At 40.7% G+C, this 25,994-nt stretch overlaps 2 protein-coding genes across 2 annotated transcripts; both read right to left on the minus strand.

The window, feature by feature from the left end:
• Positions 1–1,846: 1,846 nt before the first annotated feature.
• On the minus strand, positions 1,847–11,104 carry LOC113569202 (microfibril-associated glycoprotein 4-like). Its single transcript, XM_035535181.1, has 6 exons — positions 11,039–11,104; positions 10,727–10,770; positions 10,309–10,509; positions 9,744–9,840; positions 8,560–8,727; positions 1,847–2,340 (listed from the first exon to the last, which is right to left on the minus strand). The coding sequence occupies exons 2-6, from the start codon at positions 10,730–10,732 to the stop codon at positions 2,084–2,086; spliced, it is 729 nt and encodes a 242-aa protein (XP_035391074.1). The 5' UTR covers positions 10,733–10,770; positions 11,039–11,104; the 3' UTR covers positions 1,847–2,083.
• A 5,857-nt stretch (positions 11,105–16,961) lies between these two features.
• On the minus strand, positions 16,962–21,102 carry LOC118242762 (microfibril-associated glycoprotein 4-like). Its single transcript, XM_035535182.1, has 6 exons — positions 21,030–21,102; positions 20,710–20,753; positions 20,200–20,409; positions 19,639–19,731; positions 18,653–18,824; positions 16,962–17,218 (listed from the first exon to the last, which is right to left on the minus strand). Exons 2-6 carry the CDS (start codon positions 20,713–20,715, stop codon positions 16,962–16,964), a joined length of 738 nt encoding a protein of 245 aa, XP_035391075.1. The 5' UTR covers positions 20,716–20,753; positions 21,030–21,102.
• Between the last annotated feature and the right edge of the window lie 4,892 nt (positions 21,103–25,994).

Raw genomic sequence — 25,994 nt, forward strand, 5'->3', positions numbered from 1 at the left:
GGTTGGTCTCATGAAGCACAATCAACTTGATTGAGTTCCAGACCAAGTTAATCATACTGTCAGTAAATTGTGATGTTAATATTGTATAATTTTTGTAAATACTTTTATAAATATAATTTTAGTTATGTTTTGGTTTAATGTCAGAAAATCCACTTGTGAGATACTTGACAATTAAATAAAAACATTTTTATTCTGATCATTTGGTGCATTATAATGACTTACTAAAATTGATAAAAGTATATAGAAACCAAATAATAGAACTGTCACAGAATGCTCCTCCCCCCATGAGCAAATGTTACAGAATGGCCAAGCACCACAGGATGCTACTCCCTTGGCAATTAACGGACTTCCCGGAAGAAGTTGCTTACGCACGTCCCAAACTGCTGCCTGGATCTCAGGAGATTGGAGAGAGTACCGCGACCAAGGGTCGCGGAAACTCCGGAGGTGGAGAGAAACGCCCCTTGGAAATTTTTGCGGCGGGCCTAGGGCTATCGAGCCGAGGCCATGGAGAGCCAAGGTGATCCATGAGGACTGCAGTGAGGGTAGTAAGGTGGAGTCGGCGAGGTCTCCAGCCAAGGAGGATAGAGCCCGGGTTCTTCCGCTTCTGTGGACTCACCTGGAGGACTGGAAAGGTCTGCCCAAAACAATTGGATAATCAACTTAATTCCTTTCTTATTTTCTAGAAGTTACAAACTACTTACTTGAATATATTTTGTCTAATGGCTCAGAGTTCCTCGGGGGCACTCCTAGAGCAGCAGGCAAAAGGAGAACCATTAGGGAAGGTGGCACGTTTGGAACTGGGGCAGACGTGCACCCCCGCATGTCCATTTGGGACAAGGAGCCCCTGGGGAGGGATCACCGTCGAATATTGCTTCCCCCCCATGTCACGTAGAGCGTACCGGACTGCCCCGAGAGAGGCAGGGACTCTTGTGTTGGGTGGGCACCGGGCATAGCAGTGCAATGTCTCTGTGTGTGTGTGTGTGTGTGTGTGCACGGTGGCCTGGAGTTCTATGTCCTGGATTGGGATGCTTCAGGAGCCGTGACCCTTGGGAGGGGGTTCTGTCATGAAATATGCCTCTTCCCATGAGTCACGTGGTACGGCCCACCACGTGCAGGGGGATTCACGTGTGTGTCATTTGTAACCACGCCCCCCTGGGGATTGCATACACGGATTAATATCACATGTTTGTCTGTTTATTTAAACCCCGGTCAGTTTATGCTCCCCGTTGGTCATTGTCGCTATGTCGCGTAAGTGGTAACACCTGTTTCTATTGTCTTTAATAATGTGTAGGTTATCCTTGTGATGTGTTGAGTGTGTAGTCATGTTCCCCATAAATGTTATATGTGAGTGCCACCGTTGTTGTCTATGTCTATGTTGTGTTAATAAACGATCCGTCTTCTGTGTCAGAGGCTAATTCATTACAGTTTGAGACTTGATCTCCCCTCAAAGAGGTTTGGGGGGTGGGGGTTGCCCCTTTCTGTGGATCTTTATTGCACACCTTGTAGATTAGACTGAGTAAGGGGTTCCAACACCCCACATATATTTTGGAGACATGGCATGCCTTGTTTCTTGCATATTCAATAGCCTTTGCTTTTAAAATGGGGGGAAAGTATTCCTGTAGGACCACGAATCAATTAACCCAAGAAAATCTTTAAATATTTATTACCAATTTCTAGCTCATGGTTGTAGAATAAAGTTTGTGCATAAAGCATCAAACCCTAGGATGGGTGGAGCAATTGGATAATCAACTTAATTCCTTTCTTATTTTCTAGAAGTTACAAACTACTTACTTGAATATATTTTGTCTAATGGCTCAGATTTCTAATAAACACAATGACAACTGAATTGAATAGGATGAATATTTCAAATGAATAAGGAACAAATAATGAAAAGTATAATGAAACAATGAACACTTGTTTCAATGGACAAAGCAAAATTCATTACATGCAAATATTACAAGTTTGTGTATATCTTCAAATATCAGTGTTAAAAACAGGACAATATAATGTGTCACTATGTCTAATTCCATGTCTGATAAATTGATTCCTTTCCATGTCTGATAAATTAGGGTGTCACAAGGACTTAAGCCACAGGTCTTATCTTCATAACAATGGACTTAAGACCATAATCATAACCTTTCCAATGGTACCATACATTTCCAATGGCAAAATAGGTGCCATCACGTCCCCACAGATAAATACCATTGGGGTTAGCAGAGTGGCAAGTGTTGTACCAAAATGCCCCCAGGTACAACTTAGCACAGTTCCCATCCTTGTTAGAGTCCTGGTCTTTGTCGAAGGTGGAGAACTTCTGTTCATTGCTTATGGCCAGCGAGTCACCTGCACACAAGTGGAACTGTATGTACAAACATACTTTCTATATTCAAAACTTTACAAAACAATAACTTTACACAATTATCAACATAAAAGTAGATATTTATAGGGCCTAAAATATGTGGACATATGTACTTGTATGTGGTATGTGGTCTTTCTTGATTTTGTACACACACACACACACACACACACACACACACACACACACACACACACATATATATATATATATATATATATATATATATATATATATATATATATATATATATATATATATATATACGAAGAAGGAAATTCCAGGTGAGTAACTGTCACATACACAGACCGGAGCGTTCCCTGTTTCCCGGTCAATCTAGTCACTTCTGGGTTAACGTCAGTATCCATCTCCTCCCCTTTGTCTCCAGCTGTTCATTCTGTAACATTGAGCAGTAAGGAGGCGGACGCATGTGTGGAGAAGAGCGAGATTTAATAGGGGCAAATCCAAAATCAGAGTCACTAAAACGGTCCAGGGTCATATTACCAACATGGAGAGTACGTGGATACATGATTAACAAACACACGAAGGCAAACAGGAGAAGCAAGCTAAAGAAAACTCAGGGCTAAGAAACACGAAGATGTTGGCTAGGATACATGGAGTACAAACCAACCATACAAACACATTCACAACCATTAGTTTAAACATACATTCATCACCATTAACACATTCAATGAACAGCCAAAACACAGGGGTCAAGACAGGGTTTAAATGCATGAACTAAACGAGGGATAGGTGTTCAAACGAGGGGAGGAGAAAACGAAACTATGGAATGGAACTAAAAAACACAAGAGTGGGAAAACACGGAACATGGAAGCTGGGAGGGACTGATCATGACAGTACCCCCCCCCCCCCAAAGCGTGCAACACCAGGGCTGCGCAAAAACAAGAACCACCAAAACAAAACAGGACTAGGACGAGACACCAACTAGAACAGAATGGGCAAGACGCGGAACAGGGACAGGACCCAGACGAGACACAGGAGTAGAAACAGGAGCCAAACAAGGGGCATGACGAGGAACAGGCACCGGAACAGGACAAGAACCAGGAGAAAAAGCAGGCAAAGACACAGGAACCAAAGGAACAAGAGTGACAGGAAAAGAAGCAACAGGAACAGGTGCAGAAACAGCAGCAGGTGCGGACGCAGAAGCAGGAGCAGAAACAGAACACACAACAGAAACAGCCTGAGGGAAAAGCGAGAAAAGTGCTGGGAGGCAGGACAAGGAGTACAAAAATGCAAAAAAGAGCAGGCCAAAGACAAAAACAGACACGGGCACTGGAATGGACACACGGACAGACAACACAACAGGAGCAAAAACAAAACCAGGCAACGGAGAAGGCAAAAACAACGGGGCAGTAGGAGCAGGCAACAATGGAGAAATAAGAGGCATACAGGGAACAGGAGACACAGGCCGGGGCGGGGAGGGCGGGAACCCAGCGGTGGAGGCAGCAGGAGGGCTTCCAGGAGCAACCATGTTCCCCCGCTTGTCACGGGGGAGCTTCCTGTTCCCCTGCTTGTCACGACCCTGTTCCTGTCCAGTGTTTGGTCCCGAGTCCTGTGCGTGCCCCTAATCTTGTCCAGAACCCTGCCCATAGTCCTGGCCCTGGACCGGTCCCTACTCTTCTGTCTGCCTCTCGCTTTGTCTCTCAAGTTCAAGTTCAAGTTCGGTTTATTCGTCACATACATAGTCATACACAGTATAACGCGCAGTGAAATGGTGGAGAGTGCTCTGCCCAAATTGAGGAAGAGAAACAGGGGTGCATAGAGAAAAATATATATATGCAGATAAATATATATATTCTATGTATGTACAAAAATATATTAACAATGTATGTACAATATATGTATATTATGATTATATACACAATGTACAATGTATATGGTTTGGTATATATGTACACAATCTACAGAATGTACAGATCCATTTTGTATAATAACATATCTACAGTTGTTGTGTAACAGGGTAATTGAGTATAAATCTAAATCTATATATACAGATGTACAGATATACAGTCATGTTACATGGTGGTGGTGGTGGTCCCCACAGTTTATCAGTTTCCCTGATTCAGGGCCCGAATGGCCTGTGGGAAGAAGCCCCTCTTCAGCCTCTCTGTCTTGGTCTTCAGGGAGCGGAAGCACCTCCCTGACCTCAACAGAGAGAAGAGTCTATTGTTGGGATGGGTGGGGTCCTTCACAATTTTCCTGGCCTTGGTCTGGCACCGCTTGTAGTAGATGGTCTGCAGGTCAGGAAGTTCCGTGTGAGTGATGCGCTCTGCTGAACGCACTACCCTTTGGAGTGCTTGTTTGTCCTGCTTGGTGCTATTCCCAAACCAGACTGTGATGTTCCCCGTGAGGATGCTCTCGATAGTGCAGGTGTAGAAGTTCCGCAGTACTTTGGAGGGCAGTCTGAAGTCCCTTAGGCATCTGAGGTGGTAAAGACGCTGACGAGCCTTCTTTGCCAGGGAGTTGGTATGGCAGGACCAGGACAGGTCCTGCGAGATGTGAACTCCAAGGTACCTGAAACTATCTACTCTCTCCACCGTGGTTCCACTGATCCTCACAGGTTGGTAGTGCCGCTCCTGCTTCTTGCTGCAATCCACGATCAGCTCCTTTGTCTTACTGACGTTTAGGAGGAGATTATTTTCCTGGCACCAGTTTTCCAGGTGTTTAATCTCCTCCAGGTAGGCCCTCTCGTCCTTGTCCGAGATCAGACGCATGACAACGGTGTCGTCAGCAAACTTGACAATGATGGTGGAGCTGGAAGTGGCTGTGCAGTCGTAGGTGTACAGTGAGTAGAGCAGGGGGCTTAGGACACAACCCTGAGGAGCTCCAGTGCTGAGGGTGAGGGTGGATGAGGCGCAGTTGCCCACCCGTACTGATTGTGGTCTGTCTGTTAGGAAGTTGGAGATCCAGTCCCACAGGGATGTGTGCAGTCCTAGATCTCCCAACTTAATAGTGAGTAGGGAGGGGATGATAGTGTTAAATGCTGAACTGTAGTCGACAAATAGCATTTTAACATAATTTCCCCTCCCTTCGTCCAGGTGAGTCAGTGTAGTGTGGAGCAGATGTGCAATTGCATCGTCAGTGGAGCGGTTGTAGCAGTATGCAAACTGCAGTGGGTCCATGGAGGCTGGAAGTGAAGATGTGATGAAGTCTCTGACTAGCTTTTCAAAGCACTTCATCACGACTGATGTGAGGGCGACAGGGCAGTAGTCATTGAGGTCGGAGGGTCGAGGTTTCTTCTGGACGGGGACGATGGTGGACCGCTTGAAGCTGGACGGGACGATACCGAGCGTCAGGGAGAGATTGAAGATGTCGGTGAATACCGGGGCTAGCTGATCTGCGCAGGCTTTGAGGACCCTCCCGCAGATACCGTCTGGTCCCATCGCCTTCCTGGTATTCACCCTTTGCTTCCTGGTATTCACCCTCTGCCCCTTTGCTTACTGCTCGTGTTGATCCTTCGTTTGTCCCTTGTCTTTTCCCGGCTTCTGACTTCTTTTCTGTCCCTTCCAATTTGGTTAGTTTCACACTTCAGGAGTAACATGATAAGGGGGCGGTTCTGTCACGTCCACAGCCCGGAGCATTCCCCATTTCCTGGGCAACCTAGTCAATTCCGGGTTTATGTCAGTTTCCATGGTTCCATGTCTGCTCCCCTTTGTCTCCCGCTGTTCCTAGTTTGTCCCTGATTGTATTCCTATGTATACCCCATTCCTGCATCTCTTGTTGGTCGGTCATTGGTTTGGTAATGTGTGTTTAGTTAGATCTCGTTTGTCCTCGCTCATGTTTGTGTCTCTGGTAAGATCCCGTTTGTCTTAGCTCTGCACTCGCATATGTTTAGTATTTTCCCATTTGATCTCGCTCCTCGTTTCTATGTACTTTCTCCCCGCGCTCCCTGTTTAGTTACCCTCACTGTCACTATTGCTTTCCTTGTTTAATTCTCTGCTGTTTGCTCCACTATTGTACTTTCACTGTTTGTTGTCTATGCTGCCTTACCCATTAATGCTGTCTGTCTTTGGTTCTGTTCTGTGATTGTTTTGTTTGTTTGTTATTAAACCTATTATTTATTTAGTCTATTCTATTTGTCACATTCATTATGGCATTCCAGGTTAGTCCCTTTTTGCATAACGCTGGCACGTCGCATGTGTGTTCGCCCTCGCTCACCAACCCTCCTGCCTTACAGTAACTTTCAGACAGAGATCCTTCTTTATCACTTTATCAAAGTGCTTCTGAATTAGTAGTAGGAGGAGGTGGAACCAACTACTAATTCAGAAGCACTTTGGTTGCACAAGTATGTGTACTTCACACATATACATACAATTTTTTTTTTCTCCACCAAGGTACTTGTAGCCACCCTCAACATCTGCCATATTACCCTCTGGTAGTGTGAGCCCCTCTGTTCTAGCCACTTTCCCGCTCCTTGTAACCATACCATCACACATATCCAGTCTTCATTACATTCCGATGTCATTGCTGTATATCCTGGTAAGATGGATTAGTGAGTCAATGTCTCATTCATTTCTGGCATACAGCTTGATGTCATCTTTGAACAGGAGGTGGCTGATAGTTGCTCCATTCCATAGCTGGTATCTGTAGCCACTCTTGGTGATGATTTCACTGAGTGGGTTCACACTAGTGCAGAACAGTAGTATCTCATTGATAAATCCTGCACTTAATGGTGACCCATGCTATTGGCTTGCGGTTGGCCTCTAGGGTTGTCTTCCACAGCTCCCTTGCATTCTTGATGAAGTCTCTAAGATTCCTGTTGATGTTATACAGCCTCAAGCTTTCCAGGATTCATGTGTAGGACACTGATTCATTCTTGTAATCAAGCCAAGCAGTGCACAGGTTGGTCTTGCTGGTCTTACTGTCTCAAGTGACCAGCAGCTGGTATGTGCCTACTTATCTTAGGCACAGTGATGCCTTATAGGAGGTTCAATGTTGTACAGAGGCAGGTTAATGCACAGTAGTTGGACAGAACTTACCCTTTCTTGGGGTCCTTCAGGATCAGGACAGTCTGACCTTCAGTTAACAGTTCAGGATGGGTTCCATCCATTAGACATTCAAAATCTAGAACTCTGAAACTGTACACTTAGCAGAAGGAGGGTGGCCAAGGAATAGTGAGCACTAGAGCCGCTATCCAGGATGAAACAACCAATATCCAGGAATACACCAAGGTAATGACCCCAAATGATGAAGTGCTTGGTGAGTCACTCAGACAGCAGAAACCCACGGAGGACAGAAATGAGGAGGAGCAGGGTCCATCATGGGAGGAAAAACACCTGCATGGTATGTACCACTGGCAGATAGTGGAGAAATCCTTCCAAAGGCTGGAAAAGACTGGATTGAAAGACAGCACAGAGGCACTAATCAGGGCAACACAGGAACAATTGCTAAACATGAGCTCAGTAGAGGCTGGAATATACCACACCAGTCAGGCCCCCAGAGGCAGGCTGTGCAAAAATGCCCCTGAGACAATCCAGCTCAAAACAGCAGGGTGCAAGATGCCAGCAGGCAGGGTGTACATGGAACAACAAAACCAAGTGGCTGATATAGTGTTCAAAAACATCTGCACTTAGAACAGAGTACTGGAAGTGGGATATACCCCCAAAGGTGGTGGAAAATTATAGTGCTAAGATCCTGTAGGACTTTTAAATACAGACAGACAAGATGGTTTTGGCTAACCAACTGGGCATAGTATGGACAAACAGCAAAAGAGGGCTGAAGTGATAGATGTGGCGATCCCAAGTGATTGCAACATCAGGATCAAGGAACATGAAAAGTTCAAGAAATACTAAGGGCTGAAAGAAGAGCTAGAAAATATGTGGAAGGTGAAGGAAACTGTGGTTCCCATGGTAATTGGAGCACTAGGGGCTGTGATCCTCAAAGTGGGAGAATGGTTTCAGCAGATTCCTAGAGCGTGAGTGGGGAATGTATGTATGTGTATATATATATCTCCCCACTCTCGCTCGGGATAGTATGCTGTGTATGTGGTCTGGGCCTTAAACATGAAAAGTAGAACATAACTATGCCCTTGAACTAATCAACATCCATACTACTCTATTTCCATCTCTCTCTCTCATGTGTTTTCCAATTTACTTGTGTGAACTAGTGTGAACTATGTCTTAATAGGTAAGTTAAAAGCAAAACAACTAAACCTCAACCACTTTTTTTCTCTCACCCTCACCCACCTGCTCCTCCATTGATGAAGCCGCTAACATGGAGTTTGTATCCTTCAGTTTCAGATTCCACAGAGAAAGAGGAGTACCGGGCGTACACCGTCACACCCTCAAAGTCCTGCAGGTCCACTCTCAACTCATACTTCCTCTTGCGTGTGAGTTGATAGAGGTTCTCTAATCCTGAGGGTGTAGGACATACACATGTTTTAAAGGTTATTAATGAAGCTTCATGTGAAAATGCAAGTATATTATATAAGAAGCAATACTTAATTTCTTATTGTAAGAACTTCCTGTGCTTTTCCAGATTTTTTATTAGTTTAATATACATAAATCTTACCAGAGGTGATTATTCAAGTGAAAAATTAATCAGACAAATGACTTTACATAATGTGATCAAATGTTAACACCATTTCACATACATTTTTTAGGTTTGCTAACTTAAAAAAAAACTTTAAAAAAACCTTAAAAACTCACAATTTATTTATTTGTTATATTGTATATATTACCAGGAGGAAAGATTTTAATTAATGTATTTATGTACAGATCCAATGGAAATGTTTACACTAATTTTAAAGCAGAAATGATAACGCAGTAAGTATAATTACTTGGTGTTTTGGCCCTTTCCTGTAACGTATAAAGTCATGTCATGGGTGCAGAACATGTAGGGAAAAAAAAGGAGCAAGCAATTGCGAGTCTCCAAGCGAAGAGCTCAATTCAACGAACCAAAAAGAAAAACCATAAAAGTGCACTAATGATAACAAAAGCTAACCAACGTAACTTTAATGACCGACGACCGTCCTGGAAACGAAAAGGGCTTATAAAAGGCACAGCACAATAACATAACAATGCCCATTTGTTGTGGCGAATGAAGCACAACACACACCACCTGAAGGAGGAACGAGGAACAAGGAACGTGGAACACAAGACGGAACTTTAAAAGGCCGCCGCCACATAACAGAGGCAACCAGCAGGAAGACAAAGTGAAGTTTTCTATTGGGCCATGGGGTGAAGCTAAATATATGCCCACCTGCAAGAGGGATTTAGTGAAGTTTAACTGGAGATAGAAACTACAAGCCTACAGGGCAATAAACTAATGATAATGCTCTGTCAATCTAATTAATATCTATATTTTTTCTTTTCTGTCCCTTATCTGATCTGTCCCTTTCTCCCTGATACACATTGCTGTAAGTGCTTACCCAGCCAATATTCACCATCCTTGTTCCCAAAACCATTCTTGTAGTGCTTCCATGGTTTGTAGAAATTCACACTTCCATCCATTCTCCTCTGAAACACCTAGGGTAAAGACATTAATATTTCATAATTATAACTTTATTTTAACCATACATCTTTAATCATTACCAGCCATGGTTCCCACAAAGGCTGAAATTCAAGACCTGCTGTACATAAAAATTCAACAACACATACAACAGTCAGCAATTTAGTAAGCAGCAATTTAATAAGTAGCAATCATAAATACTAAATATTATCTTTTTATCTTTTTCCATCAGATTCTTCTTCTAATTTTGTATTAATATCCTTTTAATGTACTTTTAAAGCATTTTAATGTTTTACATTTTTGCCATTGTAAGTTATAAACTTTTAAGTTAACAAGTACCTCTGTCAGTGACATCTTACGCTTATTTCATACAATGTAAGACAATGTCAGTAATAACCAAGCATGGTGATTAATTTATAATGACTGGATTAGATGTGCACTGAAATCCAGTCTGTACTCTAATGGAGAGACACATTCTAACATACCGTCCATCTCCCATCCTCTGATTGGCTTCCCAAATAGCCCAGATCACAGTACACCTGTACAGGTGTGTCACCTGCAGGGTAGATGGTGTACACTCCACTCAGAGTTTGTCCATTAGCATAGACATCAGAGCAGTCTGTTTCCTGAGAAACAGGGGTGCTTCCCACCAGCAGGGGGAGCACTAGAGCCAGAAAGACTATGTCCTGAGGAAAGACATACAGGCAGACTTAGAAATACAATAATCAATAAAACTGCATATGTGCATACTGATTAAAGGCAATCATAAAACCTTTTTAATAAGAAATGTTTTTAAAATAATTTGTAACATTTTATTAGAAGTCAATTTAAATATTTGAATATGGCAGGTAATGAGCAGATTAGAATATGCAGTTTGAAAGATGCAAAGACAATGTGACCTACTGTCATTTCAGTTTGAGCCTAAAGTAGAGATTAGCAGTCTGGACCTGGATGTTAGTCAAATTAAATGACTGGGTTAATCAGATAGTCCATTTAACATGAAGAAATATTGTTACATAAACACACTTTTTTCCCCAAACCTTGTTCAGTTTGTCCACTAGAGTATTTTAATACCTTTTGTAAAGTAAACTCTGCTGCCTGTAAGTGATTTTATTTATGAGAGGTACAGTTTGTTACCATAGTTACCTTCGAAACTACACAAAACAGTAGGAAAGTGTCTGGAACATGTACATTAAGGGTCTAAGTGTAACTCACCTGTAGCGTTTCACTCACTGTCTCAAGTGTTCTCACTCACATGCTTATAAACCCTGACTGACCCTCAAACCCCTCCTAACTACAGCATGTGTGCCAGCATTAGGAAATTTCTTAAGGAAATTCCTGTAAGTGGAGACATCATGGGTGGAGTGTGGACATGTGATTTAGCTGCAGGCACACTATATTAACACACAAACACACACACAAACATCCTGCGTTCTCGGGTCAGAGTGAAGTATTTGCTTACCACTTGCACAGTTAACAGATGTTTTGACCTTGCTAAATCTCTGTGGAGTCTCTTGCAACATATCTGTTTCGTGATTGCAACATTGCAATTGTGGTAGCCTTAAAGACACACATTTACACACAAAAATTATAGCACAAAGGATTGTGCTCATCCCATTAACTACATATACAACTATACATTTATACAACTATACATTTATAAAAGCAATTTTTCTTAAATTTGTAACACCTTTTAAACAAATTAATCCATTCAATGGTAGAAATAAAAATGTTTTAGTAAATTATTTATTTGTAAGTAAACAAAGACTACTTTTTTTTAATCAATTCATATTTATGTCAAATATTTTGTGCTTTCTAAACACATTCCAGAATAAAAATGCCAGAAATAAAAACAGTGATTTTTTTTTATACTCTAAATAAGATTATAAAAACAAATCACTCACCACCAATTTTATTTAAGTGCAAAGATACCGAGATACATCATTCAATCATGTATCAGATTAGGATGCTGCTATGCAGTTCCTTGATTAGTTTTTCACTGGAGCTGCAAAGATATTGTATCTAGCAGGAAGTAGAAGCCATTGCACCCAAATAATTTTGAGCTTTCTGAAACAATTTTGTTTTCAAAGGAAGAGAGCAATTCCAATAATCCAAGATGTCTACCTCTGTAATATTATAGCCAACAACTAAGTGGTGTAGTTTTGTTTTGGACAGATTATAATATGACACAGCCCAGTGCATTCTCAGCACAGGTTCCAATGAGGATGGGGAGGGTTGTATCAGGAACGGCATCCGGCATCCGGCATCCGGCATAAATAGGCTGCCAAATCAAACATGCAGATCATCAATCATATTTCCATACCAGATCGGTCGAGGCCCAAGTTCCCGTGACTGTCACCAACACTGTTGGTCAGAAGGGGTCAGTGGAGACCGTGCTACTGTTGGAAGGAGAAAGAGAGGGGAGGGGTGTCCAGAGGCAGAGGGGAGGGACAGGAAGGTGGAGGTGAGAGTCCTTGAATGTTGGCACCATGAGTGACAAAGGGAGAGACTGTGTATACTGTGTGTATGAGACCAGGTGGATGGGAAGCCAAGCCAGGAACATCGGAGGGTTCCAACTGTTCCATCATGGTGTGTATGAGAAGAGAAATGGGGTAGGTGCAATCCTAAAGCAAGAACATGTTAAAATGGCTAGAGGTCAGGACAGTGTCAGGTAGACTGCCATGAGCCATCCAAAGTGTACTCTCAGTGGAAACAATAAGAGGCGCATCCATGAATCTTTCAATAAAGGCTTGAACTGAGGTCAGGATATGCCAATGTTTCAAAACTGTATTATGAACGATTTGAAGTATATGTGGTAACACATATATAAATAGGTCAGGTCTAGATTTAGAGAAATCAGTATTATAAGCCTCCGCTACACAGTGAGCTGTTTCAAAAGTGTTGTTTCATACTGCTGCTCTCTCTAGAAAAAAATGTAAGCATAGAAGAAACGTTTCAGTCTATAAAACCTTTTGGTAAACTGTATTTTAGGGCACTAGGGTGAAGATTGCTGGCTAAAAGAAAACTGTAGCAATCTGTTTCTTTCTTGTATAATGTGGAAATAAGGCTATCATTATGTAACCCAATCCACATGTCAAGGATGGACACTCATTGTTGGGGGAAAAAAGTTTAACAAAACTTTCAATCAGGATGACATCCATTTAGAAATTAAATTAAGCGTATAATTTTTCATGCTTTCCATGAAAAAGGCAAATGACATAATTTAAATATTGATACCAGTAAAGATTTTTCCACAAAAAGGATTATTATTATTTTCATGCCACTCTTTTCCCTGGATCACTACACCCCAGAGGAACACCCAACCAATCATCGCCTATTCACCAAATCGTCATCACTGGACTATTAACTCCAGTTGTAGCTTATTCACACTGTCTATTTATACCTTCCTGGTTCTCTTACTCATTGCAAAGTATTGCCACTGAATTCCATAGTGTATGCCAAGCATTATTCCTGTCGCCTTCTGTTTACTTGCTATTAGTTTTGCTATATCTCTTTTGGATTTGTCTGCCTAGATGTATGATTTACTGGCTTTTGTCCTGGACTATTCTCTGACTCTCCCTGGTTTTGGTAATCACACAGTTCAGGTTCTGACCCATTCTTGTTTTTTGACTGCTGCATGAAGTGTCCATCTCAAAATAAAACTGAGACCTTTTTAATCTGCAAGCATCTGGCTGTGTCTGAATTGTTAGTTATCAAATCCATTTAATTCTATGTCAAAAAAATATAGTGATAGGCACATTACAGAGCAAATGTAGATCTCATAGAAGTGCCCTTTAGTCTAAAATAACTACTTCTCCTATAAAGGAGAAATAATTTAGCTTAAAGACTAAAGAAGCTAATTCCCAGATAAATTCAACAGGAGGGAAATCAATGTGCTGACCAGCTTGCAGATGTCCTGACAGACATCTTCAATATCTCTCTGAGCTGCGCCGTGGTCCCAACATGCTTCAAGACCACCACCATCGTCCCCATGCCTAAGAAGCCCACGGTCATGTCTCAACGACTACCGTCCCATCGCACTCACATCCATCAACATGAAGTGCTTCGAGAGACTCGTCATGAGACACATCAAGACCCAGCTTCCCCCTTCTCTGGACCCCCTGCAGTTCGCGTACCGCTCCAACCGCTCTACAGATGATGCCATCTCTACCACACTTCATCTGGCACTCACACATCTGTATAAAAAGGGCACCTACGTCAGAATGCTGTTCATAGACTTCAGTTCAGTATTCAACACCATTGTTCCTCAGCATCTGATTGGAAAGTTGAGCTTACTGGGCTTGAACACCTCCCTCTGCAACTGGATTCTGGATTTCTTGACTGGTAGACCTCAGTCAGTCTGGATTGGGAGCAGCACTTCCAACACCACCACACTGAGTACTGGTGCTCCCCAGGGCAGCGTACTCAGCCCTCTGCTGTTCACACTGCTGACTCATGACTGTGCAGCGATGCACAGTTCGAATCACATCATCAAGTTCGCTGATGACACGACCGTGTCATGACCGTGTCATCAACGGCTCCTCAGTGGAGATCGTCAAGAACATCAAGTTCCTTGGTGTTCATATAGCGGAGAACCTCACCTGGACCCTGAACACCAGTTCCACCACCAAGAGAGCCCAGAAACGTCTTTACCTTCTTCGGAAGCTGAGGAAAGCCCATCTCCCATCACCCATCCTCACTACCTTCTACAGAGGTACTGTAGAAAGCATCCTGAGCAGCTGCATCATTACCTGGTTTGGGAACTACACCGTCTTTGACCACAAGACCCTCCAGAGAATAGTGAGAACAGCTGAGAAGATCATTGGGGTCTCTCTGGTCTCTCTTCCCTCCATCACGAACATCTACATAACACGCTGCATCCGGAAAGCCACCAACATTGTGAAAGACCCCACACACCCCTCACATGAACTGTTTACCCTTTTGCCATCTGGAAGAAGGTACTGCAGCATCCAGCCCCGCACCTCCAGACTGTGCAACAGCTTCTTCCCAGAAGCCATTAGACTCCTGAACTCTGGCTAACTCCAATTCCAATTCAGATTCCAAAATCGGCACTTTTATACATGCTTATACACAGTCACACACACATACACACACACACACACACACACACACACACACATCTATACACACACTCACACATTGTTTTGCATCGGACTAGCGCTGAAGTCAAACCTCACACAAATAAACTATGCACTCCTGTTGCAGTCTTGCACATTATCCTACCTGCTGCTAGAGTACTGTACTAAACCAGCACTGTACTCTGAACTGTTCTGGCTGCTACCGGTGACTGCTATGTTCAGTGTAGCATGTCACTGACTCCTATGCACAACTCACTTTACATATTCCCAGTACTGTGTACTGCACTAAATAATTGCACTGTCTACTCATTTTGTATTTGTCCTGTTCTGTATTTATTATTGTTTATTTAATGTTTATTTAATGACATTTTTGCACTATATTGGACTGTTTGCACTTGTGTAGCATGTTGTCTGTTGCACTGTTGTTTTGTGTTGCACCATGGTCCTGAAGGAACACTGTCTCGTTTTTGTTGTGTACTTGTATATAGCTGAAATGACAATAAAACCTCTTTGAATTTGAACTTGAAGATAAATCCTCATACATCTAATACTTTCTCTTGAGCTATATTAGCATAAACACTTTCCACATTGAAATTGACCATTATCCCCAGGTATAGCTTTAATTCCTGACATTTTACTAACATCAGTAGAGTCTAGGAACATATGGCTTGATGAAATGAACAACAAAATTAGAAAGAGGGACCAGAAGGGAATCAGTTACTAAGTGCTAGTTACAATGGCTCTTCCTTTCAGTTCTGTGAGGCTTTTTTAAATTTTAAGCAGCAAGGATTACAGGATGTTTACAATATTTTATCTTTATTTCATAGTTTTTCTCTTGGATGTGCTGCTTCCAGTGGTGTATGTTTATATTAGAGCTTTTATCCAATCATATGTCAGCCATTATGCATTGCCTTGGTCTAAGAAATCTGCCTTGAGGCCTTCAGAATCAGTGTGGCTACCTGTAGCTTAAAATAAATGGCAGTGACACTGTTGCTTTAATCAATTTCCAGGGCCATCTATCAGGCATAATATAATGTTGGAATTTTCACATCCTTTGATTTGATGGTCAGAGACCATCAGAGTTTGCAAACTGCATCTGCACTGACCTGCAAAGCTAAAATCTATTTGTGCATATTTAATAGCTGTTTTTTCAACCCACAATGGCTGACAAAGGAGAAGAAATTGAATTGATTTGTTCACAGACATACTTACAAAGCTATTTTCAAGACGGACTTTTCAAGAAAAGCTGGACATTGTTAGGAAATTTGCCCAACCCCAAAGCTAGCAAACCTGTACCAGTCAGGAAAAGGGTTTGTCTGTTACTTTCAATTCAGTAACTATGAGTGGCACCTTTTGGTTTACAGCCTCTGTGGAACGCTGCAAATTGTATTGCTGGGAATGCCTGTTATTTGCAACTGATTTTTTTGGTGTTTGGAGCCACAACTGGTTTGCAATTTGTATCCACTGCTTCTGTTGAGCAGACTTTCTCAAGCAAATTAAAACTTATGCCAGATATACAACTGGACATACTCGACTATCCTCTATGGTGACAGGAAAGGACTTATTGTTGGAACTGAAATAAATAACCTTAAATAATCTTAAAATGTTTTTAATGAAAACACTTTGTATTATCTTTGAATCATAGACTACCAGCAAAGAAATTTATTTCATACTTTTTATTGTTCGGAGCAGTTGGTAAGCTTTGTGAAGAACCATTTATGCTTTTGTGTTTTCTTTCCTATAGAATTTGCCCAAAAACACAAAATCTGCCTTAATTTCAAATCCCCGAGGTTGACTGTATTTTTGCTATTTTATTAGGTTGATATTGATGCTTCTGCTAGATGGAGGTGAATGTAATGTTGAGTCTTGCCCAGTGACTTATTGGTATAACATGATGACAAATTAGTTTGCCAAATGCTTACTGATAGTGAGAATAAAACTGAAAATGTTAAACTGTATATATTGATACAAAAAAAGGAATTATTGTTATTAATATTGTTACTATTGTTATCGGATGTAATCATGGGTGAACTTCCCCTTTAAGCCACAGGCCTGATCTTCATAATAATGTTTTTAAGACCATAATCATAACCTTTCCAATGGTACCACACATTTCCAATGGTGTAATGAGTGCCATCACATCCCCACAGATAAATCTCATTGGGGTTAGCATAGTGGCAAGCGCCATACCAAAACCCTCCAAGGAAAGATCTAGCACAGTTCAACTCCTTATGAGTGTCCTGGTCTTTGTCCAAGGTGGAGAACTTCTGTCTATTGCTTTCATACATAGAGTCTCCTGAGATCAAAAGAAGTGTCAGTATGGACATGCTGTCCACATTCAGAACATTATCACATCATCAATAACAAAAACGTTACGATATTATAATAAATGCAGGTATTTTTAAGGACTACAGTATTATTTCTTACCACATATATAAATACGTAAAAGTCTTTTTTTTCTCCCTAACTGTAATTATGTATATATGAACAAACGTGGATAGCGCCACGAATAGTAATAGAGTAATACTATTAATTACTACAAACTTAGAATACTATTAATATTTTAAATCCAGTTTATCCAGTTTAAAACAAAACTTTAAAATCATATTTACAGTTTTTCCCTTCAAATGCAGTCAGTCAGCTTTGAGACAAATTCAGCATCACCTTTGGTAGTTTTGCACTGAGCCATGAGGCTAATCTAGGTAGCAAGCATCCCCAAAATATTTTATATAAATCCATGGCCAAATCAGCACATTCTTCCCTGATACCACACAGATTTCATTCTGTGGTTTAGGTCATTGTGGTTCTGATACTGTAATATAAAAAAAAAAGGAACTATAATGCTGTGAAGACATCTGGGATAAACAAATCTACTTCTTTTGAAAAATTCTAAGTAATTGTAAACTAGCTTCACTTTAAATAGATCCAAGATTTTTTACAAAATAATTTATTTCATAAATAACTTAAACTTAAAATGTCATGGAATGCGCCCCTACCACTGGTCACGTGGTATCGCCCGGCGCGTGCAGTGGGAGTTCGTCGTTAACTGTATATTTATAAGCACGCCTGCGTTATTAAGCGCACACCTGAATCGGTTTAGTCTCGTCATGTTTGTAATTATTTAAACTCTTGTCAGTGTGTGCGTTATTGTCAGTCATTGTTCACGTTCATGTTCACAGTTATTGTCCCTATTAAAGTTCATGTTTGTGCCTTTGTGTGTGTTCACCGCTTGTGTTAGATGCGATTGCCGATGTCTTCAATGTTCGTCATTCTGTACGTCCTGCTCCTTGCCCTGCGGCACTCGGGCCGTTACATAAAAATACATTTAAAAAGTGAATTTGGGTATGTATTTATAAAAGGCCAGGGTTATGAGTATGATAGCTTCAAATTTTTTGCGATTACAGTAACCTCATACATTCAAAGATGTAATATAAACAAACATGTCTGGGGTAACTAAGTACAACTGGGGAAACAATTTTTGCTGAATATTTTTTTGCTCTACCTTGCCTTGCATTTTTCGTATTTCAAAGAGACATTTTGCTTGGGCAAAGGCTATTAGAACAGCATGAAGGACAAATCTGAAATGTCTTCCTATTCTCTATAAAGTCTTCTACATAAAGTTTAAAGTGCATGTAGTCTATATATTCAGTTTAGAATTAAATTGGGAAAAGTAAGACCATAACTACACACCTAAACTAATCTTCAACATCTCACTCTCTCCCTCACCCACCTGCTCCTCCATTGACAAAGCCGGTAACATGGAGTTTGTATCCTTCAGTTTCAGATTTCACAGAGAAAAAGGAGTACCGGGCGTTCACCGTCAAACCCTCAAAGTCCTGCAGGTCCACTCTCAGTTCATACTTCCTCTTGCGTGTGAGCTGATAGAGGTTTTCTAATCCTGAGGGTGTAGGACATACACATGTTATAAAGGTTATAATGAAGCTTCAGGTGAAAATGCCAGTATTCTACGTAAGAAGCAATACAGTTATGTGAACACTTAAATTTTTTTTATTTATTGCTGCTGTTTTGTTGAACACAGTGTAAACTGTAAGTGAATTTCACTCTGGGATTAATAAAATGTGACAATTGTTTATGTGAAAAAACCTTTAAATGACATTCACAAACATGTCGAAATGGTGGCAGAATTATGAAAATATAATTTTTTTTAATGAATATGAACAATGTGTGTGGATCTGTTTATATATATATTTTGAAAGTAGCATTACAAACAGGAAAGTAGAATAGAAGTCTCAGTATCATGGTTCTTTCCTTGGTCCTTGAGACCAGTTTTCTACATTTTTTATTTATGTATTTATTTATAATTATTATTTTTTACTTGTGAGTCTTTCTAAAAAGGTATAATTCTTGTTTAGCAAGTGTCATGGCATGGACCCACTCCTTCTCTTCCTCTGATGTGGCTTTACCTCATGCCCATCCATTGTTGGCCCATAATGTGTCACACCTGTATTTCATTGTCATCCTTGTATCCTTGTTCATATTTGTCTTTTGTCTGTTTAACCCAGTGTACACTGTTGCTTCAACTGCCCTACTGTGTCCCTTTCATTTTTATTAACATTCCAAAAATGTATACAATACAGATTTGTATTGTATTTTCTACTTATTTATTACCCATTTTACATTTATTATTTGGCATTTAACTGACACTTTTATCCAAAGCAACTGAACTGCATGAGCCACTGTAAATTCTCACCCCCGCCAGTATTCTTCGTATTTGTTCCCAAAACCGTTCTTGTAGTGCTTCCATGGTCTGTAGAAATTCACACTGCCATCCATTCTCCTCTGAAACACCTGATATGAAAGTTGTAATATTGTATGTAAATGGACTCCACACTCTCATACTGTAAGAAACTGTGAAGGATTTATCTTATCTTTTATTATAAACAATTACACAGCAGATTGCTTTTTGAAAAGTTTAAATATTCTATTATTATAATTATTTGTCCTAATGTATCACAGATTTGATCATATTAATATGTTACTTTATTAAAGAACTGCTATAAAAAAAATTTTTTTTAAAGCAGTGGTGTAGGTTATTTCATCCTTGGGGCAGACACCACTTACACCACCCAACCTAACATTATATGAGCAGAGTGAGCAGAAATTATTGAGGCAGACAACCCATTTCATTTGAAGTGACACTATTCATAAAAATATCAATAATAACCATTAATGGCAATTATTTTCTAATGACTGGATTAGATGTCCACTAAAATCAACACTGTAGTTATTCTAATAGAGAGACACATTGTAACATACCGTCCATCTCCCATCCTGTGAATCATTTATCAAACAGCCCATGTCACAGTACACCTGTACAGGTGTTTCACCTGCAGGGTAGATGGTGTACACTCCACTCAGTGTTTGTCCATTAGCATAGACATCAGAGCAGTCTGTTGGAAACAGTTCCTGAGAAACAGGGGTGCTCCCCACCAAGAGGGGGAGCACTAGACCCAGAAACACCATGTCCTAAGGAAAGACATACAGGCAGACTGAGAAATATGATACTGGAATACAGAAACTGCAGTAAAGGCCAACTGTAAACAATTCAACTGCAGCCCAAAACATACAAAAAATTAACTGCATATTCGTATACTCAGTCAAATAAAAAATTACATTTGAAGTTGTTCTTTGTTTTACAAGAGTTTCAAGTAAACCTTTAGAATATAAACCATTTTTGCAACATAGTGAATTTAAATTAGTTCAGGGCCAGTTAAAAGAGCAAGTTGGAATAAGCAGTTAGAAAGATGAAAATACACTGTGACCTACTGTCATTTCAGCCCAAGTCTGATGCAGAGTTTCACAATCTGAACCTTGATGGCAAATAAACAGTAATATTATGCAAACTTGAATGTCTGTTTAAAATTAAGACTCTGGACCTGTGACAAAAAATAAAACACAAACTAAATTCTGTGTGTGTGTGTGTGTGTGTGTGTGTGTGTGTGTTTACTTTGCTTAGTCTTTTATTTTGTAAAATCTACCAGTTTTAATAAGTGCATTATGAGGTAAATTGTGCTGCCTATAATACCTGCTATCTTACACAGAACAATAAAACATCCTGGTACATTACAGATCAAAGTGTGACTCACCTGTAGCGTTTCTCTCACCCTGTCTCAAATGTTCACACTCCCATCCCTGACAGATTCTCAAATCCTTCCTACCTTAAAGTCTATACACATTTTGTGATCAGATCAGAATATTTGCTCATGAATTGCACAGCTGCCAGTAGCAGTTTGCATCATCATAAGAGTCAGCTTTAGGAATATGACCTTTGAACACTAAATCTCCAGTTTGTGCTGCCCAGTCCTCAAATATACTCCTGCGGAGAGAGATGCCTTTAGGCCTGTGATATCATTGTTTTTGTTAAGGTGTTATGGTGTTAATGTGTGCTATTATCCGTCTGAATGTAGGTTTACAAGCCTGGTCAGAAAGACAGAGAAACCGACATGAGGGAGAGGGAGAGAGAGAGAGAGTCGAGACAACCAACAAAACAGACTTCTTCCTGAGCAGCCAAGCTATTGATAGCATGAGTGAATGGTTGGTGAGACTGCGATGTTACAGTGGATGTTACTGAAACTGAAGGAGGACAGGAATGGTGGAATTGAGCACTGAAAAGAAGCAGAAGCTTAACATATGCTGTAGTGATGAGAAGGTCTAGAACTGGAGAGAATAATGGACCTCCCTGAACTGCAGTCTGGATAAATAAAGGAAAACAGCTTCATTTGGGCTGGACTTTAGAAAACATCCTCGTTTGCGGCTGGATTTGGGTGGCATTTTTTGTAGCATGTGTAGATGCTTCTGGCTTCTTTTGCTTTTAAGAAAATTTTTCTCTTTTTTACTTTTCCTGAAGATCCTGTGTTCTCTGAAGACAAGATTTTTTTAAGTCAAATTCTGAGCAATTAAACTTTTCATTATTATGACCTGTACTCCTTTTGTCTGAGTAGGCATAATTGCTATGCAATGTCATCATTGATCATTTACCAAAAATTAGAAGTACCACCCACAAGCCAAAACTCTACAATTAATGGAATAATTATTGATAAACCAGCAATAACAGTGTAAATGTCATAACGCCAAATCCCCTGACAGACTGCAATATCCAGCAACCCGTTTGTCACCCAGTCAACGACTCAACCAATCGGAGGCATCCAATCAGATCAGTGTCACCAGAATATTGAACTCAACTGTATGTCCTGTTTATTGGATTATATATGACTGTTTCTAACTAAGTCATTGCTCAAGTATTGCCAAAAGTCTCTAGAAGCAAACCAAGCATTATTTTGGATTGTCTTTTTGTGTACCGTATGTTTTCTTAGTATTCCTTGTTGTTGTATTTAGTCTGCCCCTTTTGGATTGTCTGCATGGTTATATTGTGATTGATCTTCTGGTGTCTGACTCAGACTGTTAAGATCTCTACTATTTGGATTAGTCCTTTATCTTCGCCTTTTGTCATCACACTGGATTATTGCACAACCCCTGAACAACGATTAAACCAACCTGCTGTCTTATGTCCGCAAGCATCTGTTTCTGCCCCACCCGTCACAGTAAATAATGTGTTAAATGATAGACCGAATGACGGATAGGTAAATAAGGACCACAGGTATGAAATTCTATATGATGGAGCTATAACGTAACAAAAATGAACCAAACAATGCTCATGGTGAACTGCGTGGGATTAACACTGAGTACTCTGCTAAATACCAAAAATGTAAAGAAAGCTAAATTGAAGCTGTTTTGTATTTCATCTTCAAATTATCTGCTAATCCTAAATGTTTGCATACTTTTGTCACTCACAAATATGTAATATTGGATCATTTTCCTCAATAAATAAATGAAAGACTAAAATTTTTGCATCATTTGTTTGATTTGTTTCACGACAGTCAATTCCTCCAAAAAGAATGTTATGTTAGGAGAGGGTATTTACACCCCAATTAATAACAGATTGTTAAACTAGGAAAAGGTAATTACACACCTATTATTAATACAATGTTACATTAGGAGAAGATGATTAAACAGTAATTAATAACACATTGTTACACTAGGACAGGTAATTACACACCAATTACTAACAGAATGTTACATTAGGAGAGGGTAAATTACACCCCAATTATTAACAGAATGTCATGCCAGGAGAGGGTAATTACACACCAATTACTATCAGAATGTTCTGCTAGAACAGCATAATTACACCTGCATAAATTTTAAACTAAATTAATGTTTTCCTTTTGAATCAACAGAAACATAAAGCATACAATTGTAACTGCATTGGAAAAATACATCTTGTACTCAGCTAAAGCAGTTGGTTGCATATTGCACTCATCATGTCTCCAAAACTACAATTGAACAACACTGTTTACAAGGAGCCTGTGATGCTCATCAGGACCAGAAGAACATGCTGTTGGAGCGTGTTCAGGTCCTCTAGTAACAGAATAGCTCCAGACTGAGAGGATAGGCCTGCATCTCGCCAAGTCCAGGTCTCTACACCTATGCACTGTTTCACTCACACATGAGCATGTGGGACGAGCAGGACTAAGACCTGCAAGGGATTTAACCTTTAAGAGATAATCTGTTCAGAACATCCTAAAATATTTTAGGAAAGTTCTTGAGGGCTATGGTCGTGTTATTCAAATGAGTTCATGAAAGTTTGTAAGGGTTACATTAGGGTTGATCGAATGAGATCATTCCATATCACCTCTATAAGGCTTCATATAATAAGCGCTGTTAGCCTCACAGATGTACTATATCTGTAGCCTTTAACAGCAGGCTACGCGTCACACCACGTCTCTTCTGCCCTCAGGCGGTTGGCGGAAGAGATGCCTAACCTGCAGGAGTACCTGGAGAAAGAGGACATCGAAAAGAAGCTTCTGAGCCGAACCAATGAGGAGCTGCTCTGCAAGTAAAATATAAATATCTGTAAATATCTGTATAATATGTAAATAAAAGGAAGATGTGGTTGTACAGTGTAGTCATTTGATTATAAATAATCTCATAATAATCTTATCCACAAATTCTTATACATTTACATAGTAACATTCACTCATCTACTCAAATTCCATATGATACATAGAAAACGTCCACTTCATCTATTTTATAGTTTTTTCCTGATCGATAATACAAAAAAGAAAAAGAAAAAAAAGATGAACAGCACCCTCTAGCGATGAACCTCAATTATTTCAAGATAACTGTAAAACATGGCTAGGTTAAGCCGGCATTAAAACAAAAAATGCTCAGATAAACTTGTGTCTCATGGCACGCAGCTGAGTTTAAAATTAAACACAATGAAATCAAATTAAATTGACCCAGCTGCAACAGGCTCAGCAACCACATTTAATTTCACTGATTGTTCAGTTAGCCAGGCTATACAAAACAGGCTATTGTTAGAAATTCTGCACATGTGCTTCACTTAGCTTCACATCTCACACTGCTTATAATTCTAAGATAACGTATCCACGTTCGTAATAACGTGGTGAAATCTGCCAAAAATTGTCAAAGGGTCAAACTGCGTGAAGTGTGCCCAGGCCCAGAGCTACTTTGCTGGGCATGACTGTATGACCTCTTGGGCCTGGAAGTCTGGTTGTAGTATTATTTAAAAGGTCAAACTGCATGAAATGTTCCAAGGCCCAGAGCTACATTGCTGGGCATGACTGTGTGACCTCTTGGGCCAGGAAGTCTGTTTCTAGTTTTATTTAAACGGTCAAACTGCGTGAAGTGTGCCCAGGCCCAGAGCTACTTTGCTGGGCATGACTGTGTGACCTCTTGGGCCTGGAAGTCTGGTTGTAGTATTATTTTAGTATTATTATATGTAGTATTATTAGCTACTTTGCAACCTTGCTTTAAATGTGGGCATACTTCAGACCGTTTCACTCTTTAAATCATTCAAAGCGCCACATTTCAAGGCCTAAGAGGTCACAGAATCATGCCCATCAAAGTAGCTCTGGGCCTGGGCACACTTCACGCAGTTTGACCATTTAAATAAAACTAGAAACAGACTTCCAGGCCCAAGGGGTCACACAGTCATGCCCAGCAAAGTAGTGCTGGGCCAGGGCACACTTCATGCACTTTGTGCCTTTAAATAATACTATAACCAGACTTCCAAACCCAAGAGGTCACAGAGTCATGCCCAGCAAAGTTGCTATGGGCCTGGGCAGACCATGCAGTTTGACCCTTTAACCAAAACTAGAAACAGACCTCCAAGCCCAGGAGGTCACAGAATCATACCCAGTAAAGTAGCTAGCTAGCTATCAGCTCAGTAAACCATACAATCTAATGTCCACCAAGCATTTAAACCGCAAGCATTTAAACCACTAGATACCGCTAGTTACCGGCTGCACGGTTAACAGTGCAAAACACTATTGTAAAACCACAAATGTAAGAATGTTAATGTCCATGGAACTACGACTGTGATTAAAATGTTACATGACACATTATATTATATTTCCTGTAATTTTAAATGTTGTATTATGTACTCACATATTTTAAGTGTTTATTGATGTTGTAGTATTTAGTCTGCCCCTTTTGGATTGTCTGCCTGGTTATATTGTGATGACGGCGGGTGAATGGAAGCGAGAGGCGGGTCAGCAGAGAGGTAATCTTTATTCTCCATCGGTATCCATGATGGAAACACGGGACCTCAAATACAAAGTGCAGAAGAGCTAGTCTTCCTTTAGACAATTAATTATGCGTGGTTCGACTTGACGTAGTAGGACCGCTAATGTGCAGCCCCATCTCCTCGGATCTGGGGGTTAAAAAGAGCAGGGAGTGAATGCGAAATGGGTGAAAGCAATTAGTAATCAGGAGATTGTGAACGGGGCAGGTGCGATAAGTAGTCCTTAGCAGGGGTGCGTGTGTCTCCCCTGCTAGCTGGCTGATCAACCGTGACAGAAACCCTCCCCCCACCGAAGACCCCGCCAGCCTCCTGGCACGCGGCAGGCCCCATCGCCGTGGCGCCAGCTTCAGGGGATGCAGCCTCTGGAAGGAGGCGATGAGGTTGGAGTCCAAGATCTGGGAAGCCAGTATCCAGCACCGCTTCTCTGGCCTGTGCCCCTCCCAGTCCA

Source organism: Electrophorus electricus, chromosome 16 (assembly GCF_013358815.1).
Source record: "Electrophorus electricus isolate fEleEle1 chromosome 16, fEleEle1.pri, whole genome shotgun sequence".
NCBI classification, from domain to species: domain Eukaryota; kingdom Metazoa; phylum Chordata; class Actinopteri; order Gymnotiformes; family Gymnotidae; genus Electrophorus; species Electrophorus electricus.

Excerpts from the sequence above, each read along its gene's own strand:
- LOC113569202 (XM_035535181.1), bottom strand. Across the intron at positions 9,841-10,308 it reads CAGAGGATGGGAGATGGACG|GTGTTTCAGAGGAGAATGGA; the intron begins GTATGTTAGAAT and ends TCTTTACCCTAG. Across the intron at positions 8,728-9,743 it reads GGATGGTGAATATTGGCTGG|GATTAGAGAACCTCTATCAA; the intron begins GTAAGCACTTAC and ends CTACACCCTCAG.
- LOC118242762 (XM_035535182.1), bottom strand. Across the intron at positions 19,732-20,199 it reads CACAGGATGGGAGATGGACG|GTGTTTCAGAGGAGAATGGA; the intron begins GTATGTTACAAT and ends CTTTCATATCAG. Across the intron at positions 18,825-19,638 it reads ACAAATACGAAGAATACTGG|TCAGGATTAGAAAACCTCTA; the intron begins CGGGGGTGAGAA and ends TGTCCTACACCC.